The 20,191-nt window shown below is 40.3% G+C and overlaps 1 protein-coding gene across 1 annotated transcript; it reads left to right on the top strand.

The window, feature by feature from the left end:
* Positions 1-2,168: 2,168 nt before the first annotated feature.
* LOC308337598 (polyadenylate-binding protein 1-like 2) lies at positions 2,169-2,792 on the top strand (the record flags this gene model as incomplete). The annotated part of the gene is made up of 1 exon (XM_080795707.1): positions 2,169-2,792. Exon 1 carries the CDS (start codon positions 2,190-2,192, stop codon positions 2,790-2,792), a length of 603 nt encoding a protein of 200 aa, XP_080651833.1. The 5' UTR covers positions 2,169-2,189.
* Between the last annotated feature and the right edge of the window lie 17,399 nt (positions 2,793-20,191).

The raw sequence follows: 20,191 nt of genomic DNA, 5'->3' as shown, positions 1-20,191 counted from the left end.
TGGACTCATCTTTCAGAGCTCACCTTGGGGCTCTCATCTTCTGTGCAGCCTCACTTGACTCCTACCAGGAAGAGTTAGCGGCTGGGTCCTCCTTTCTGGAGCAAGTGGGACCCTCGCTTCTGTTGCACTCTATGCTAATGGTTGCCCACTTGTCTATCCCCTCAGCATCTGGCACTGTGTGGCCTCTCTGCTTCCACAACACATACCGCTCACCTTTTCTCACCAGGCCCCACACCTCACACACATCAACACTCACTACTCACTTATCACATGGCCTGCCCCTTAGCTCCCAGTGCCAAGTACTTGATAAGGCTTTCACAAATATTAGCTGATGAACTGGGACCAAGCACCTCATTCTAGCGATGTCAGGCTTTGTTTTTGTTTTGAACATGGAGGTGTATTTCTTGGTTCGTGTTGGTAACCTTAGCACCTTGAGGGCAGAGCCAAGAACAAACAAGTGCTTGGCCCTGGACCAGGCCCTGTCGCCAGCCCTTGGTGTGGCTTTCCTCGGGGTATCATTGAAGACAGCGCTAAGGACAGGGTGCTCTGGATTTCTCCCCTGTCGGGCTGCGTGTATGGAGGCAGGGTGGGCGGGAGCAAGAATTGGGGAGGGGGAGCGCGGAAGAACTCTAGGTCTCTAGTTTTCCCTTAGGTAGTCTGGCGCAGGGACAGGGTTTCCAGCCCAGACTGTCTGTTCCCAAGGACAAGCTCAAAACCAGCTTATGTCTCGTGCTTCCCAGACCCCTGTATCCCTAGGGACCCGCACAGGGTCCATAAATATTTGTGGCATGGCATTATGAATGAATGAATACGTGTTCTTTATTCCCTCTTCCGCAAGTGTTGCAGAGGAGGGAAGGAGCTGGAAAGGGGGAGGAACTCTGAGAAAATGGGTCAGCAGGCTGCAAGGAGGGATAGCCCCGCTGGCCCCAGCTGCTGCTCAGAGTAGGTGTTGTTTCCTTGGCGGCGGTGATGTTGGGGGGTGTGTATGAGCGGAAGTGGGGAGAACCCCTGGATGTGAGAAACCCATTTTTCCAGGCTTTGTTTAGGTCAGGCAAGTGTATTCTCCATGCCACCCACCCGCTCTTGCAAGGTACCTGATTTGTTCATTTAAATGATCTATTGGGAGAGGGGGGATAAAACAAAACCCTCTAAATCTAACCCGTATTCCCGCAGTCCACAGCGGAGCCCTTTCCCTGCCTTCCTCTTCATGAATATCCAGGCGACCTGAGAGGCTGAGGACTCACCCCCCACCCCCTTACCGCCCCCCCCGCCCCCGCCCCCGCCTCCGCCCCCGCCTCAAGGCTCCCGCTCACGTCCCCTCCCACAGCCCGCGGCCCCACAGCCCCGCAGCAACCACAGGGGGAACCAAAGAGACAGAAGCCTTCCCAGCTGCCCGGACCACAGACGCCAACACCCCCCCGCCCCCCACCACACGCCGCCCGCCCGCGCCCCGCACGGTAGCCCACGACCGAGCAGCGGCGGCAGCAGCAGGCTGTACAGGCTGCGGCGACTCGCACCGGCGCGCTCCTGGCAGCGCTCACTTGCTATCCCAAGTGACTTGGACTCGCCAGATCGACTGGCCCCAGGTCCCGGCCCCAGCTCCTACTCGCGCCCCCCGCCCAGGTTCCAGCGCCCACCCACCCTCCTGTCCTTTCCCGCCTCTCCGCCCCCCAGCTCGCGGGAAGGGAGGTCGCGGCAGCGGCCTGGCGGCACCGGCGACCCTGGCGACAGCAGCGACAGTGGCGGCGGCGGTGGCGGCAGCGGCTGCAGCGGCAGCGGAGGCTGCGGCGGCGACCGTGGCAGAGGCTGTGGCGGAGGCCTCCGTAGCGGAGGCGGAAGCTGAGGTGGAGGCTGAGGTGGAGGCTGAGGTGGAGGCCGAGGCCTCAGTAGAGGAGGCAGTGGCGGAGGCCACCCGGGGGGAGGCGACGGCCGCCCTGGCAGAGGGGGAGGAGGCGGAGGCCGCCCTGGCGGCAGCGGTTGTGGAGGCCAGTGCGGCTGAAACCGCCGCCGCCGCCGCAGCAGCAGTGGAGGCTGCGGCGCCCTCCTTGGGGGAGGCGGATACGGATGCGGAGGTGGCGGCGGAGGTGGCGGAGGTGGCGGCGGAGGTGGCGGCGGCGGCGTCTGCAGCTGCCGACGCAGCTGCGGATGCGGAGACCAACCGGGGCTCCGAGGGGAACCCAGACTTTCCTATGGCCTCGCTGTACGTAGGCGACCTGCACCCTGAAGTGACAGAGGCAATGCTGTACGAGAAGTTCAGCCCGGCAGGGCCCATCCTCTCCATCCGCATTTGCAGGGACAAGATCACCCGCCGCTCTCTGGGCTACGCGTACGTCAACTACCAGCAACCGGTGGACGCCAAGCGGGCCCTGGAAACCCTGAACTTTGATGTCATCAAGGGCAGGCCGGTGCGCATCATGTGGTCCCAGCGGGACCCCTCGCTCCGCAAGAGTGGGGTGGGCAATGTCTTCATCAAGAACTTGGGCAAGACCATCGACAACAAGGCGCTGTACAACATCTTCTCGGCGTTCGGCAACATCCTGTCCTGCAAAGTGGCCTGCGACGAAAAGGGGCCCAAGGGCTATGGGTTTGTGCACTTCCAGAAGCAGGAGTCCGCAGAGCGCGCCATTGATGCGATGAATGGCATGTTCCTGAACTACCGCAAAATTTTCGTTGGGAGATTCAAGTCGCATAAAGAACGAGAGGCCGAAAGGGGAGCCTGGGCCAGGCAGTCCACCAGTGCTGACGTCAAGGATTTCGAGGAAGACACCGATGAGGAGGCCACCTTGCGATGAAGACATGCCAAGAATGAGCCAGCCAGCAGAGCCAAACCTTGGCTCCCACCCGGTTTACAACCCCCCTCTTTGCCCCCCTAACCCACCAGCAGTGTATTGTATTGTACTGGGAGTGCAGGTCTCTCTCTCTCTGTCTCTCTGTCTCTGTCTCTGTCTCTCTCTCTCTCTCTCTCTCTGTGTCTGTCTCTGTCTCTGTGTTCCTCTCTCTCTCCCTCTTCCTCTCCCTACCTCCCCCTCCTCCCTTCCTCCCTCTCCCTCCTTCTCCCTCTCTTCTTCCCTCCTCTCCTACCCTCCTCCTCCCTCTCCCTCCCTTCTGCCCTCCCCACCTCTCCTCTCCGCCCCCCACCAAGGGCGTTGCTAATAGTCTTGCTAATCTGTGCCACTTGATAGATTAGAGGCTGCCTCATCTCCTTGTGGTTTGGTTTAAAAAACACTTTCATTCTCTCTGTTCCCTACACAAGTAATACAATTTCTTGGTAGAAATATCAGAAAGGAGAAGCATCCCTCAGATGAGGGAAAACCAAGAGAGTAATTGTTCCCCATGATCTGACTACCCAGAGTCAACCACTTTTTGGTGTGCTGTTTTTCCAGGCTTTCTTCTGTCCCTTTCTCTCCCTCCCTTCCTCACTCCCACCCCACCTTTCCTTTTAACACACTGTTATAGAATGGTTCATGTGTGTGGTGTTTCTTAACCCGCTTCTTCAGAAACTGAAACCAAACAAAAAATCAACCCATTGAACTTCTTTCCTTGTTATTCAACAGGCTTCTGAAATGTCATCTTCAGGGCCTGAGGAGTGTATGGATGGATCTTTAACATTTCTGTAATCAGTCCCACATTGTTGGACATTCAGGTGGTGCCTAGTTCTTTTCTTGTGTTTAAACCCAACACTGCATACTCTGAAGAATGAATCCTTCCTTGTCAACCCAAATCTTTGCTAGCCTACCGGATGGTCTTCTTAATTGTGTACTTGCAGGATCCACAATAAAATATCCTTGCAGGATATTTTAAAGACTTTTCCTGTGTGTTGCCAAATGGCCCCTTCATGAGCATTGTACTGATTTGCATTCATGCCAGCCAGCACAGCTAGTAAAAAGAGTATGTCCATTTCCCCTGCATATTCTCCTGGTCACTGTAATTGGGGTGTGTGTGTGTGTGTGTGTGTGTGTGTGTGTGTGTCTTGGCCAGCTTGATAGGCTGCAAATGGTATTTCGATGTTTGAGGTTGTTTTACTGGATGTAAATGCTCTTTATCACCTCTTTTCCCTGCACCCACTTCCTGCCCTTTTCCCCATTGTCAGCAAAATCATTCAGGTTCGTTGAAGGGAAAAATAAAAAAGCAGACAAGTTAACAGAAGAAATGTAATGTCCCCACTAATCAATTCTAATTGCCACCCATGCATTCCTAAGTCATTTTCATGTGCACTTGCCCAGTATTTTTCATGTGATATATATGTGAATTTTAATGTATATATTGTTTCAATACCTGCTTTTTCACACATGAATATATACTATAGAAAGACATAGATGTATAGATAGATATTCTTGAACTTCCTTTCATGTCATTAAGTATTCTTCTAAAATAGTTTCTTGGCTTTTTAGTGTTCTAGTGGAGAGGCTTGATAGAGGAATAGATACATATCTTCATCTCTGTCCCTTTTTAGATATAGATATGGGGCTATTTTTCACAGCTTTCTCATTGTTGAAAATCTGGGTGTTGAATATCTGGTTTATTTTGTTTTTCTTATACAAACCCTAGCTGCTAATAATACATAGTGCACAAACCTTGCTTACATCCAGTATTATATTCTGAACAAACTTTGGTAAGAGCAAATTTTAGGGTCAGAGGACATGGAAAGTTTGAAATCTTTTTCTTCTTTTTTTTGGGGGGGGTCCTTTTTAAAGGACTATCCACAGAGATAGTGTCAATTCACCCTCACCAAGTTCACAAATAATGTGAGAAGATGGAAACCTTGACAGTTACCTAGATTTGCTATTGCAGTTATTTCCGTAGTCTCCCAATATTTTATCAGGGAGCTATTGCTTTTTTTGTTTGTTTGTTTGATTTAAACATTTATTTTTATATAAATAACAGTATCATACTAGAAACATTTTAAAATTATGAACAAAGTAAAAATCACTCCTAATTCTACCACTTGACAAAAAAACTTTGGAACACATGAAACATGTACATAAATAATGCCTTCAAAAATGTAATATTTGTTGTTTCATTATGGAATCCTTTCACTATAATTGGTCGTTCATATCACCTTTCCAAATTATTAAAAATTCTCCTTTAATTTTGTTTTCGTGTTCCATCTTAAGGTTGAACGACAATTTCTAAAATGCAGTCCCTTTATATGTTTAAATTGTCCTAGTTTTTCCTAGTAAGACTAACTCTACAAAGAAAACATTTGTAGGTGAACATTTGCTGACATGTGCAGAGATTTAATTGCTGTATATATCTTGCCAGTCTGTTGCCAAATGCTTCTTTGTGAAGTTTATGCCCATTAACTGTGTAAGAAAGTGTATATTCCTTTGCTCATCTTCTTCAGTTAGTATTTTTTAAGTTATGAGAAATAACTTGGTTAAGCTTGTGCATTTTTGTTTTATTATTTCACTTTACAGATGGATTTGAAAAAAAGACATACATATTAAATATATACAACAACCTCTTTTAAGAGATTATTTTTGCCTATTTACTCATAATATTTAAAGCAAATATAAGAACACAATGTATTCTTTCATTTTTTAATCAATATATTGTAAATATAATTAAAATATCTTTGGTTCTCCAATATTCTTCCATAACTATCATTGTATAGGTGGATCAGAATTTTTTTTAAAGTGTTTCCTTACTTGGGGATTTAATATAGTTTCTAAATTCCTCATTGAGCTTAAATCTGTGGTAAGTACTTCTGCTGCAGAATTATTGTACTTACATAAATACACAGAAGTGGAATTGAAAAGTAGAGATCTTTTAAAAACTTTTAACCATGCCATCAGGTGGTATGGATATACCAATTTATACTTCCACTGATATGTTGGAAGAATGCCCATTTTCTTGCACAAGTTCCTTCCTGGGTATTATAAACTTTAGAGATATCATGTTATCAAAAATACATACCTCATTTTTTGTTTTCCTTTTTCAATTTTTAAAAAATAATTTTTTGCTTCTTATTTAAGGAATATAAATTCATTTAAAAATCACAATGCATTGATAAGGAAAATAAAATAAAAGTAGCACTGATAATATAAAGAAAAATTTAATTTTATGTATACATATAAGCATATATAATATTGCATTATATAACATGTAAATAATTATATATTATAATTTATATATTTTTATATATATCAAATCATAATTTCCATTATTTTTTTAACACATCCTTCTATCCTCCTTCCCTTTAGTAACCATGAAGTTTATTCTCTATAATTAAGAGTCTGTTTCTTGATTTGTCTCTCTCTCTTTCTCAGTTTTTCCCTTTGTTTGAAACAAAATCTTTATTCAGTAATAATTTATTTTTATATTTTTCTATTAGTTTTTTCACATCATTGAAAATGGTCTTTGGAAATCTATTGTGCATATGGTTGGATTCATTTCTTCCTACATTATTAGATATTTTCTATGTTTCCAATCCTCTTTTAATTTCAGCCACTGTGTTGACTACCTTTTACCTAAATTTATGGTCCATAGTTGTTACTGCAGCAAACATGTCTAGAAGGGAAAAAAAGCAGAAAAAATTATAGACCACTTTTTAGAACATACGGTCAAATTTCCCCTTGCAAAGTTGTCATCTTACACTATTATTCTGTTATTTCCAGTCTAAATGTGTGCCCAGCTCTTTGTACAAGGTTTTGAACTGGGTATTGAAATTTATATTAAACTTTGTTATGTTTTCAGTGGAAAAAATAGAATACATATTTTTCAATTTTACTTGTAATAACTTTTTTTCTTTGTATTTCTGATTGCTAGGGAAAGAAGTCCTAGGAAAAAAAGACATTATATGTTATTAAACAGAGTAAATAACATGGGACACAACCATCATCCTACCACTGGTTAAAAACAACATGTAAAATTTAGTTTTATAACCTTTCATACTTTTATATATGCATATAAATAGAAGCACACACCTATGTGTACATATTCATAAATATAATTAATAATGTTTTTTACTAAAATGTCACATTAAAATATATTCATGTCAACTAATATTGCACAATATTATTTGCAGTAGTTACATAGTATATTATGGTATCTCTAGGCAATCATTTTTGTAAACCAGCTGATTTAACTAGTAAATTTTTTCCCAGTTTTTTCATATTAAAATAGAACCTTAAGGAGGACTATTGTTGCAGTCATACCTTCATACACATTCAGGAGTATTTGTCATACATTTATTAAAAGTTTAATTATCAAATAAAACACACTATCACAAAGACTGTGAGAGCACTTCTATATTAACCCTAAATAATCCATTCCCAGCTTTCAATTTCATCCATTGTTCTGCATTACTGTCTCTTGTAATTCTTTCTAAATGATGGAAAAGATGTTTCAAAAGGTAAATCATTTTTCTACTTATTTTCAAAGAATAATTCAAAATTGTTTGAGTTAAAATATAGTGATTTTTTATAGTACTTAATTAGTGTTAGGCATTGTAATAAGTGCTTCCCATGTACCTACTCATTTAATCCTCACAACGACCTCTATATGGTATGTAGTATTGGATTTTTTTCCATTTTACAGATGAAGTAACTGAGGCATGGAGAGGTTAAGTAACAGCACAAAGTCATACAGGTAGGAATTCATACAGCTAGAACTGGAACCCATGTAGTATAGATTCATAGTCTGTACTCTAAACTATCAAACTATAATGAAAAAAGGCATGACTGTCCATTTGTTTTTTAATGACTCCAAATCCTTTTTTCTTATGCATATGTAAGCATATTTTAACAAAAATATATCCAGCTATATTTTACTTAAAAATTTTTAAAGATTTATTTATTTATTTTTGAAAGAGAAAAAGAGAGAGAGAGAGAGTGCATGCAAGCAGCTAGCTACCCCTATACGGGGTGGGGGGGCAGAGGGAGAAAATCCTCAAGTAGACCTCCCGCTGAGTGTGGAGCCTGACATGGGGCTCAATCCCACAACCCATGAGATCACAACCTGAGCTGACATCAAGAGGCTCTCAACCAACTGAGCTGCCCAGAGGTCCCTCCTTAAAGATTTTATTTAGTAAAACACATCTTTAAAAAATGAGAGACTGATGTCAACAAGATGATGATGTAGGTTGTTTCTACCTTTCAATCTACTTACAAGAAGACCAACTAGCACTCATCCATTGATAAGACATCATGAAGGAAATCCCAAACACTGCGAGTGAGGCTGAAGGACCCCCTGGACCACAGAGACCAAGAAGGACCACACTAGATATGCAAGAAGAGGGGCTATACTCCGACAGCATCTCCCCAACTAACCACAAGCTGGCACAGAGCCACACTGAGAGGGCTTCCTGGGCCTATAATTTCTCCAGTGGAAAAAAGAGAACCCAAGTGGACCTCCAGTTTCCCCAGTGTTATGGGATGCTTCCTAGGAAGCCCACTTGGGTCTTATTTCATGAGGATAACTGGGAGAATCTGTGGGGCTCAACCACTGGGGATCAGATAGAAACAGGATAAGGCCTATAGCAACCAGTGCTCAAACCTTGGCAAACTACATTCCTGCCTGCAATGGTGCCCAAACAGAGATCACAGCCAGTGGCTCTGCCCATCTGCAGAGCTAACCTGGTGTCCTTGTCTGACTAGGGAACTCGGTTGGCAGTTATGCTGGGTGTGGGTCCCAGTCAACAGGCTGTAGCCACTGTGAAGCCCACTCTACTGCCCCACCCAGGCTGGAAAGCAAATTCACAGCCCTTCTCAACTGCTGAGGGGAGCTTCCAGTCATGCCCTCAGGAAAGCCTGGCCAGAGAACACTGGCAGCCGTGGAGGCTATCTTACAGCCCTGCCCAAACCAGAAGCTCTACTGGACTGCTGAGCATAGTCTCTCATGCCACATAACTAGGGAGGCTGAACAGTAACCTTGGGTAAGTTCAAAACCTAAGCTATTGTATTGCCAAACTGCAAAGCCCAACCTATACCCCTGCCTGATTTCTGAACCCTGCCTATGGCCTTGCTCAGACAGCGACCACAGCCAGTGACCCTACCCAATTGCAGAACAAAGCCAGCAGACCCATCTGATGAGAAAGCTCAGACAATAACTCCATCCAACCATAATGCATTTTCACAGTCTCCAGGCAACCAGACTTCATGATGCAGGTGGAAGCCCCTCCTGACCAGATAGACCAAATAGGGACCTTGCCCAAAAGCAGAGCAGAGTGCAGCCAATGACCTCTTCTGACTGGAAGCCCTGCCTTTGTCTCTACTGAACGTGGAGTTCAGTCAACATCACCACCTGGTGATGATTGAAGCACAGCCCAATACCTCATGAAACCAGAAAAGTTTGTGAAGCAAGGCCCACAACCTCGCCCAATTGTGGAGTCCAACCAGTGGTGCCACCTTGCTTGTGAACACAGCCTGCAACCTCACCTGACCAGAGGTGATTGCGGAGCTCAAATAGTGACCCCATCTGACCATGGAGGATAGGCAGTAGCCTCACCCAACTAAAGACCCCAAAGAACATCTTTGCTTGCCCACAGATGCTATCAGGTAATCTATCCAGTACCTCAACCTGAGCTGAATTATGAAGATCTTTCCTTGCTGAAGCAAACCTGTTAAGTATTGAAGAGAAGATAGTTTACTTGAGCAGATATTAATGCAAAAACTCAAGAATCACAAAGAATCAAGTAATTACCACCGAAGGAAACTAATGAAATTTCAATAACTTACCTTAAATAAATGGAAAACTATGTATCAGGTGTCTGGCAAAGAACTCAAAATAATCCTCTCAAAAGTTCAATAAATTGCAACACACAGAAAACTACATGGAATTGGGAAAACAATGTATGAACAAAATGAGAATTTCACCTGCCAGAAAAAAAAACAAAACAAACAAACAGTATAGTCTGAAGACTAGAGTGACTGAATTAAAGAATTAAATAGAGAGCTTCAACAGTAGACTTGACCAAACAGAAGAAAGAATCAAAGAGACTGAATAGAGAGCCCAGAGATAAACTCACCAATATACAGTCAACTAATATTTGACAAAGGCACCAAAAACACATAATGAGGAAAATATAGTGTCTCCAGTAAATGTGTTGGAAAATTGAATATCCACATGCAAAAGAATGAAACTGAACTCGTATCTTACATTGTTCAAAATTAAGTTAAATGTAAGACTAGAAACCAAAAAAGTAGAAGAAAACTTCAGGCACTTGAACTTGATACTGATTTTTTGATATAACACTAAAAGCACAAGCAGTCAAACCAAATACAGACAAGTGAGACTCCATATCAAACTAAAGAGCTTCTGCATATCAAAGAAAATAATCAATAGAGTGAAAAGGTAACCTATGGAATGGAAGAAAATATTTGCAAACAATATACATGATGACAGGTTAATTTGTAAAATATATGAGGAATTCATACATCTCAATATAATAAAAACAAACTTATTTTGAAAAGAAATAAAATTTTAAAAATGAAAAAAACTTAAAAAAATAAATAAAATAAAATAGATGTTATGTTTAAATTTGAGCTTGTTGAATTATGATAATATATAACTATTATATATGAAATTAGATGAAAAGAGAGCCATTTATTATAAGAGCAGAATGGAATTTCATGAAATCTGTACTCAAACATTTCCTGTGTTACTATGACTCCCACTTTCTCCTAGTAAATATGATTTGGGGGAACTTAAAAAAAAAGGGCAAAGGACAGGTACATGAAAATGTGCTCAACAGCACCAATCATTAGGCAAATGCAAATCAAAATCACAGTAAGATATCACCTCAAACCTGTTAGGATAACTATTATCAAAAAGACAAAAGATTGCAAGAGTTGGCAAGAATACGAAGAAAAGGAAACCTTTTTACATTGTTAGTGGGAATATAAAGTGGCACAGCCATTATGGAAAACAGTATGGGGGTTCCTAAAAAAATTAAAATAAAACTACTACATGACCCACAAATTCTACTTCTGGAGATGATATGTAGGTAGGTAGATAGATAGATGATAGATAAAATCAGTATCTCAGAGAGATATTTACACTCCTATGTTCAATGAAGTATTACTCACAATAGCCATGTAGGGAAACAACTTAAGTGTAAATCAATGTACAGAAGAATCAAGAAAAAACACATACATATGTGTGTGTATACATACACACAATGTAATATTACTGATCCATAAAAAAAATTCTGTCATTTGCAAAAACATGAATGAATCTGGAGAACATTATGCCACTTAGCAGAGAAAACAGGCAGAGGAAGACAAATACTGTAGGGTCTTACTTACATGTGGAGTCTAAAAATAAAACAAAACAATACAAAAAGACAAACTCATTGAAATGGAGTAGAATGGAGATAGCAAAAGACTGAGGGTATGGAGGAAATAGAAGATGTTGGTCAAAGGATACAAAATTTCAGTTAGGGAATGTAATGTACAGCATAGGGAATATGGTTAATACTACTATATTGTACACTCAAAACTTACTAAAAGAGTAGATCTTTTAAAAAATTTTTTATTTAAATTCAATTTAATTAAAATAGGTTGTATTATTAGTTTCAGATGTAGAATTTAGTGATTCATCAGTTGCATATAACACCAAGTGCTCATTACTTCAAGTGCCCTCCTTAATGTCCATCACCCAATTACCCCATCCCCTACCCATCTCCCCTCTAGCAACCTTCTATTTGTTTCCTATACTTAAAGTCTCTTATGGTTTTCCTCCTTTGTTTTCATCTTATTTTATTTTTCCTTCCTTTCCCTTATGTTCATCTGTTTTGTTTCTTAAATTCCACAAAAGAGTAGATCTTAATCATTGTCACCATAGAAAAAAAGGTTGCTTTGTGAGGTAATGGGTATGATAATTAATTTAATTGTGATGATCATTTTGCAATGTATATGTGTATCAGCAGGCTTTATACTTTAAATGCATCTTATTTTATTTGTGAATTATACCTCAATAATTCTAGGAAAATGTAAATAAAACTACAGTGAAGTTTAACACCTTCTGCTATGTGAAAGTCACTGGTAAGAGAATAAAAAGGCAAACCACAGTCTAAACCTAGACTGTGGTTTTCTCCTAAATACAAGTTTTCTTCTAAATACAAATATTTACAAAACTACTTGTAAAATATTTTCCAAAATATTTTAAAAAAACTCTTAAAACCCAAAAATAAGGGGAAAAACATCCCAATTTTTAAAAAATGGGTAAGGGGTGCCTGATGGCTCAATTGGTTAAGCATCCAACTCTTGATTTTGGCTCAGGTCATGCTATCAGTGTTGTGAGATCAAGCCGCCATGGGGCTCTGCACTCAGCAGAGAGTGTGCTTGAGATTCTCTCTACCTCTACCATCCTGTGCTTTCTCTCTCAAATAAATAAATAAATGTAAAAAAAATGAGCAAAAGATCTGAACAGAAACTTCATCAAAGAAGATATACAGAAAACAAATAAGCAAATGAAAAGACTCTCAAAATCATATGTCATTAAGTAATTGCAAAAGAAAACTACAGTAGGTTACTACTGCACATCTACTGGTATGGCCAGAATCCAAAACACTGAAACACCAAATGGTAGCAATGATGAAGAGAAATAGGCACTATCGTGCATTGCTACTGGTGATGTAAAATGTAATAGCTAGTTTGAAAGACCGTTTGGCAGTTTCTTACAAACCTAAACATAGCCTTATTATAAAATCTAGCAATAGTGCTCCTAGATATTGACCAAAATAAACTGATGATATGTCAACATAAAAACCTGCATGTAATTCTATACAGCACCTTTATTCATAATTTCCAAAAGTACAAACAACCAAGATATTATTCAACAGGTGAATGGATAAACTTATATATCCAGACAGTGGAATATTTTTTAGTGCAAAAAAGAAATGAGTCACAAAAAGACATGGAAGACACTTAGATGAGTAATACTAAAGCAGTCATCCTGGAAAGGCTACATATTGCATTATTCCAACTATATGGCTTTTCAGTAAATGTAGAACTACAGAGATGGTAAAAATAACAGCGGTTGTCAGGGTTCTGTGGGATGGAGAGAGATGGATAGGTAAAGTATGGGATTTGGGTGAAATTATTCCCTATGAGACTTTAATGATGCATACATGATATATGCATTTGTCAAAACCAATAGAACTGCCCAAGAAAATGAAGGAAACTTAATATAAAGTATTGATTTGTGAATTATAACAAATTATAACAAATCCATCACACTAACACAGATATTAAGGAATGCTCTGTACTATCTGCTCAGTTTTTCTGTAAGTCTGTAACAGTTCTACCATATGAAGTATATTTTTTTAAATGAGGCTGCTATGAACATAACAAAATAATCCTTCCTTATATTAAATATTATTAATTTGGTACACATTGTCAGGAGAAATCATAAATAAAGGCATCTTAAAGATTTTTGTTATAATGTCCGATTACCCTCTATTATGGTTGTAGTAATGCATGCTTTTATTAACATTGGGAGATTACTTATTTCCCTAAATGAACTTCATCACTTTATATTAAAATTCTTTTTAAACTTTGTGAATCGATGGTCTTAAAATGCCAGCTTGTTTCATATCCTTTTAATTTCTTTTACATATTACATGAGAAATAGAAGGTCATTGAAGGTAATTTATAAATTACAACAAGAAAAAAATATATTCATTAACGATTTCACAAAAATAATCAGAATTAATTTCTTTTCCATAACTTTGTGATTTATTATGAATAAATATACCTGCTGTAGCAAATATAGGATAGAAAGGTAGACATTTTTATTTTTCTCTATTTTTTATTTGGTATCTTACAGAAATTTTCCATATACCTTTTTCCACTACCTACTAAGATCTTTAACATGTCCTTTCTGAAACATAACCTTCTCCATCTGTAAAGTGAAATAATAGTAGTACCTGAAGTGGTCTTTATAAGGATCAAAATTATACACATATACAATAGGTTTTTAAAAAATGTTACCAGATATGTTTTTGTCAAAAGATAAATATTATTTTTATTGGACTAGCTGATCAAGCAGTGAAAAGCCTATCACAACAAAGACTGAATTTTTTTAATTTTTTTATTCTTTATTTTTTTAACTAATTAATTAATTTATTTTAATAAAAATATAATGTATTTTTATCCCCAGGGGTACAGGTCTGTGAATCTCCAGGTTTACACATTTCACAGCACTCATCATAGCACATACCCTCCCCAATGTCCATATCCCCACCACCCTCTCCCATGCCCCCTCCCCCCAGCAACTCTCAGTCTGTTTTTTGAGATTGAGTCTTTTATGGTTTGTCTCCCTCCCAATCCCATCTTCTTTCATTATTTCTTTTCCTACCCCCCCAAACCCCCGCATTGCATCTCCACTTCCTCATATCAGGGAGATCATATTATAGTTGTCTTTCTCCGATTGACTTATTTCGCTAAGCATAGTGCCCTCTAGTTCCATCCATGCCATTGCAAATGGCAAGATTTCATTTCTTTTGATGGCTGCATAGTATTCCATTGTGTATATATACCACTTCTTCTTTATCCATTCATCTGTTGAAGGACATCTAGATTCTTTCCATAGTTTGGCTATTGTGGACATTGCTGCTATAAACATTCAGGTGCATGTGCCCCTTCGGAGGACCACGTTTGTATCTTTAGGATATATACCCAGTAGTGCAATCACTGGGTCATAGGGTAGCTCTATTTTCAGTTTTTTGAGGAACCTCCACACTGTTTTCCAGAGTGGTTGCACCAGCTTGCATTCCCACCAGCAGTGTAGGAGGGTTCCCCTCTCTCTGCATCCTCACCAGCATCTGTCATTTCTTGACTTGTTAATTTTAGCCATTCTGACTGGTGTGAGGTGGTATCTCATTGTGGTTTTGATTTGTATTTCCCTGATGCCAAGTGATGTGGAGCATTTTTTCATGTGTCTGTTGGCCATCTGGATGTCTTCCTTGCAGAAATGTCTGTTCATGTCCTCTGCCCATTTCTTGATTGGATTATTTGTTCGTTGGGTGTTGAGTGTGATGAGTTCTTTATAGATTTTGGATACTAGCCCTTTATCTGATATGTCGTTTGCAAATATCTTCTCCCATTCTGTCAGTTGTCTTTTGGTTTTGTTAACTGTTTCCTTTGCTGTGCAAAAGCTTTTGATCTTGATGAAATCCCAATAGTTCATTTTTGCCCTTGTTTCTGTTGCCTTTGGCGATGTTCCTAGGAAGAAGTTGCTGCGGTTGAGGTCAAAGAGGTTGCTGCCTGCGTTCTCCTCAAGGATTTTGATGGATTCCTTTCTCACATTGAGGTCCTTCATCCATTTTGAGTCTATTTTCGTGTGTGGTGTAAAGAAATAGTCCAATTTCATTTTTCTGCGTGTGGCTGTCCAATTTTCCCAGCACCATTTGTTGAAGAGGCTGTCTTTTTTCCATTGGACATTCCTTCCTGCTTTGTCGAAGATTAGTTGACCATAGAGCTGAGGGTCTATTTCTGGGCTCTCTATTCTGTTCCATTGATCTATATGTCTGTTTTTGTGCCAATACCATACTGTCTTGATGATGACAGCTTTGTAATAGACTTGAAGTCTGGAATTGTGATGCCACCAACTTTGGCTTTCTTTTTCAATATTCCTTTGGCTATTCAAGGTCTTTTCTGGTTCCATATGAACTTTAGGATTATTTGTTCTATTTCTTTAAAAAAAATGGATAGGATTTTGATAGGGATTGCATTAAATGTGTAAATTGCTTTAGGTAGAATAGACATTTTCACAATATTTGTTTTTCCAATCCAGGAGCATGGAACATTTTTCCATTTCTTTGTGTCTTCCTCAATTTCTTTCATGAGTACTTTATAGTTTTCCAAATATAGATTCTTTGCCTCTTTGGTTAGGTTTATTCCTAGGTATCTTATGGTTTTGGGTGCGATTGTAAATGGGACTGACTCCTCAATTTCTCTTTCTTCTGTCTTGTTGTTAGTGTAAAGAAATGCGACTGATTTCTGTGCATTGACTTTATATCCTGACATTTTACTGAATTCCTGTACAAGTTCTAGCAGTTTTGGAGTGGAGCCTTTTGGGTTTTCCACATATAGTATCATATCATCTGTGAAGAGTGATAGTTTGACTTCTTCTTTGCCGATTTGGATGCCTTTAATTTCTTTTTGTTGTCTGATTGCTGAGGCTAGGACTTCTAGTACTATGTTGAACAGCAGTGGTGATAACAGACATCCTTGCCATGTTCCTGACCTTAGTGGAAAAGCTTTCAGTTTTTCTCCATTGAGAATGATATTTGCAGTGGGTTTTTCATCGATGGCTTTGATAATATTGAGGTATGTGCCCTCTATCCCTACACTTTGAAGAGTTTTAATCAGGACGGGATGCTGCACTTTGTCAAATGCTTTTTCAGCATCTATTGAGAGTATCATATGATTCTTATTCTTTCTTTTATTAATGTATTGTATCACATTGATTGATTTGCGGATGTTGAACCAACCTTGCAGCCCTGGAATAAATCCCACTTGATCATGGTGAATAATCCTTTTAATGTACTATTGGATCCTATTGGCCAGAATTTTGGTGAGAATTTTCGCATCTGTGTTCATCAAGGATATTGGTCTGTAATTTTCTTTTTTGATGGGATCTTTGTCTGGTTTTGGGATCAAGGTGATGCTGGCCTCATAAAATGAGTTTGGAAGTTTTTCTTCCATTCCTATTTTTTGGAACAGTTTCAGGAGAATAGGAATTAGTTCTTCTTTAAATGTTTGGTAGAATTCCCCTGGGAAGCCGTCTGGTCCTGGACTTTTGTTTGTTTGGAGATTTTTGATGACTGTTTCAATCTCCTTACTGGTTATGGGTCTGTTCAGTTTTTCTATTTCTTCCTGGTTCAGTTGTGGTAATCTATATGTCTCTAGAAATGTATCCATTTCTTCCAGATTGTCAAATTTGTTGACATAGAGTTGCTCATAGTATATTCTTATAATTGTTTGAATTTCGTGGGTGTTGGTTGTGATCTCTCCTCTTTCACTCATGATTTTATTTATTTGCATCCTTTCTCTTCTCTTTTTGAGAAGTCTGGCCAGGGGTTTGTCAATCTTATTAATTCTTTCAAAGAACCAGCTCCTAGTTTCATTGATTTGTCCTATTTTTTTTGTTTGTTTCTATTTCATTGATTTCTGCTCTGATCTTTATGATTTCTCTTCTCCTGCTGGGTTTAGGCTTTCTTTGTTGTTCTTTCTCCAGCTCCTTTAGGTGTAGGGTTAGGTTGTGTATTTGAGACCTTTCTTGTTTCTTGAGAAAGGCTTGTCCCGCTATATATTTTCCTCTCAGGACTGCCTTTGTTGTGTCCCACAGATTTTGAACTGTTGTGTTTTCATTATCATTTGTTTCCATGAATTTTTTCAATTCTTCTTTAATTTCCTGGTTGACCCATTCATTTTTTAGAAGGATGCTGTTTAGTCTCCATGTATTTGCATTCTTTCCAAATTTCCTCTTGTGATTGAGTTCTAGCTTCAGAGCATTCTGGTCTGAAAATATGCAGAGAATGATCCCAATCTTTTGATACTGGTTGAGACCTGATTTATGACCCAGGATGTGGTCTATTCTGGAGAATGTTCCATGTGCACTAGAGAAGAATGTGTATTCTGTTGCTTTGGGATGGAATGTTCTGAATATATCTGTGATGTCCATCTGGTCCAGTGTGTCATTTAAGGCCTTTATTTCCTTGTTGATCTTTTGCTTGGATGATCTGTCCATTTCAGTGAGAGGAGTGTTAAAGTCCCCTACTATTATTGTATTACTGTCGATGTATTTCTTTGATTTTGTTATTAATTGGTTTTATATAGTTGGCTGCTCCCTTGTTAGGGGCATAGATATTTAAGATTTTTAGGTCTTCTTGTTGGACAGACCCTTTAAGTATGATATAGTGTCCTTCCTCATCTCTTATTGTAGTCTTTGGCTTAAAATCTAATTGATCTGATATAAGGATTGCAACCCCAGCTTTCTTCTGATGTCCATTAGCATGGCACATTGTTTTCCATTCCCTCACTTTAAATCTGAAGGTGTCTTCAGGACTAAAATGAGTTTCCTGTAGGCAGCATATTGATGGGTTTTGTTTTTCTATCCATTCTGATACCCTGTGTCTTTTGATTGGGGCATTTAGCCCATTAACATTCAGGGTAACTATTGAGAGATATGAATTTACTGCCATTGTATTGCCTGTAAGGTGACTCTTACTGTATATTGTCTCTGTTTCTTTCTGATCTGCTACTTTTAGGGCCTCTCTTGGCTTAGAGGACCCCTTTCAATATTTTCTGTAGAGCTGGTCTGGTGTTTGCAAATTCTTTCAGCTTTTGTTTGTCCTGGAAGCTCTTTATCTCTCCTTCTATTTTCAATGATAGCCTAGCTGGATATAGTATTCTTGGCTGCATGTTTTTCTCGTTTAGTGCTCTGAATCTATCATGCCAGTTCTTTCTGGCCTGCCAGGTCTCTGTGGATAGGTCTGCTGCCAATCTAATGTTTTTACCCTTGTATGTTACAGACTTCTTGTCCTGGGCTGCTTTCAGGATTTTCTCTTTGTCGCTAAGACTTGTAAATTTTACTATCAGGTGACAAGGTGTGGACCTATTTTTATTGATTTTGAGGGGCGTTCTTAGCATCTCCTGGATTTTCATGTTTGTTCCCTTTGCCATATTAGCGAAATTCTCTCCAATAATTGTCTCCAATATACCTTCTGCTCCCCTCTTTCTTTCTTCTTCTTCTGGAATCTCAATTATTCTGATGTTGTGTCGTCTTATGGTGTCGCTTATCTCTTGAATTCTCTCCTCGTGGTCCAGTATATGTTTGTCTCTCTTTTGCTCAGCTTCTTTATTCTCTGTCATTTGATCTTGTATGTCCCTAATTCTTTCTTCTGCCTTATTTATCCTAGCAGTAAGAGCTTCCATTTTTTATTGCACCTCATTAATAGCTTTTTTGATTTCAACTTGGTTAGATTTTAGTTCTTTTATTTCTCCAGAAAGGGCTTTTATCTCTCCGGAGAGGGTTTCTCTAATATCTTCTATGCCTTTTTCGAGCCCAGCTAGGACCTGGGAATTGTCATTCTGAACTCTAGATCTGTCATATTACCAATGTCCGTATTGATTAGGTCTCCAGCCTTCGGTACTGCCTCTTTTTCTCTTTTTTTTGTGGTGAGTTTTTCCACCTTGTCATTTTGTCCAGATAAGATTTGCTTTCTTCTCCTCTGGAATGCCGCTGTTCTTGGTGAGTGAAGTTGGTCTTGGCTGGGTTTCCTGTTGATCTTCTGGGGGAGGGGCCTGTTGTAGTGATTCTCAAGTGTCTTTGCCCCAGGCGGAATTGCACCGCCCTTACCAGGGGCCAGGCTAAGCAATCCACTTGGGTTTTCTTTCAAGAGCTTTTGTTCCCTGAGCACTTTCCGTAGAGTTCCAGAGGACGGGAATGAAGATGGCGGCCTCCCAATCTCTGGCCCGGAGGAGCCGAAAGGTCGGCGTCCTGCTCCTCAGTACACCCTCAGAGAAAAGCACCCAACCGCCCCACCTTTCTGGCCTGCGGTCGCGCCTGGAGGAAGGTGCTCAATTGCTCACACTAGGAGAAAAGTGCCCAGTCGCTTCCGTCTCCGTGGCCTCTGGCCGCAATCTGAGCCCACCCAGCCTGTGACCGGCTCAAGGTAACCCCGAGCTGAGAGCTCACTCCTTGGATTTGTCACTGTAGCTGGCTTCCCCGCTCTAATACCTGCGAGCTCTGCGACACTCAGACACCCCTGGTCCTTCTGTGACCTCGCGGGACCTGGGGTTATGCTGACCCCGTGTGGGCTTCCCCCCGGTTTAGCCTCTGGAGTGATGTCCCTCCGTGGAGCAGACTTTTAAAAGTCCTGATTTAGTGCTCCGTTGCTCCGCCACTTGCCGGGAGCCAGCCCCTCCCCCCACAGTCTGTCTCCTGTCGCTTTGGATTCACTTCTCCGCAGGTCCTACCTTTCAGAAAGTGATTGATTTTCTGTTTCTAGAATTGTTGCTCTTCTTCTCTTCGATTTCCCGTTGGACTTGTAGGTGTTCGCAATGGTTAGATAAGCTATCTAGCTGATCTCCTGCTACCTGATGTCGTCTCAGCCTGCTACTTCTCCACCATCTTGACTCCTCCCCACAAAGACTGAATTTTTAAGTGAATTGTGAATTTTGCTATTTGTCCCTTTGTTTCTATCATTTTATGCTTCATGTATTTTGAAGCTTTGTTATTT

Source organism: Martes martes (assembly GCF_963455335.1).
Source record: "Martes martes genome assembly, chromosome: X".
Taxonomy (NCBI): Eukaryota; Metazoa; Chordata; class Mammalia; order Carnivora; family Mustelidae; genus Martes; species Martes martes.
This window is presented reverse-complemented; position numbering and strand designations above follow the sequence as displayed.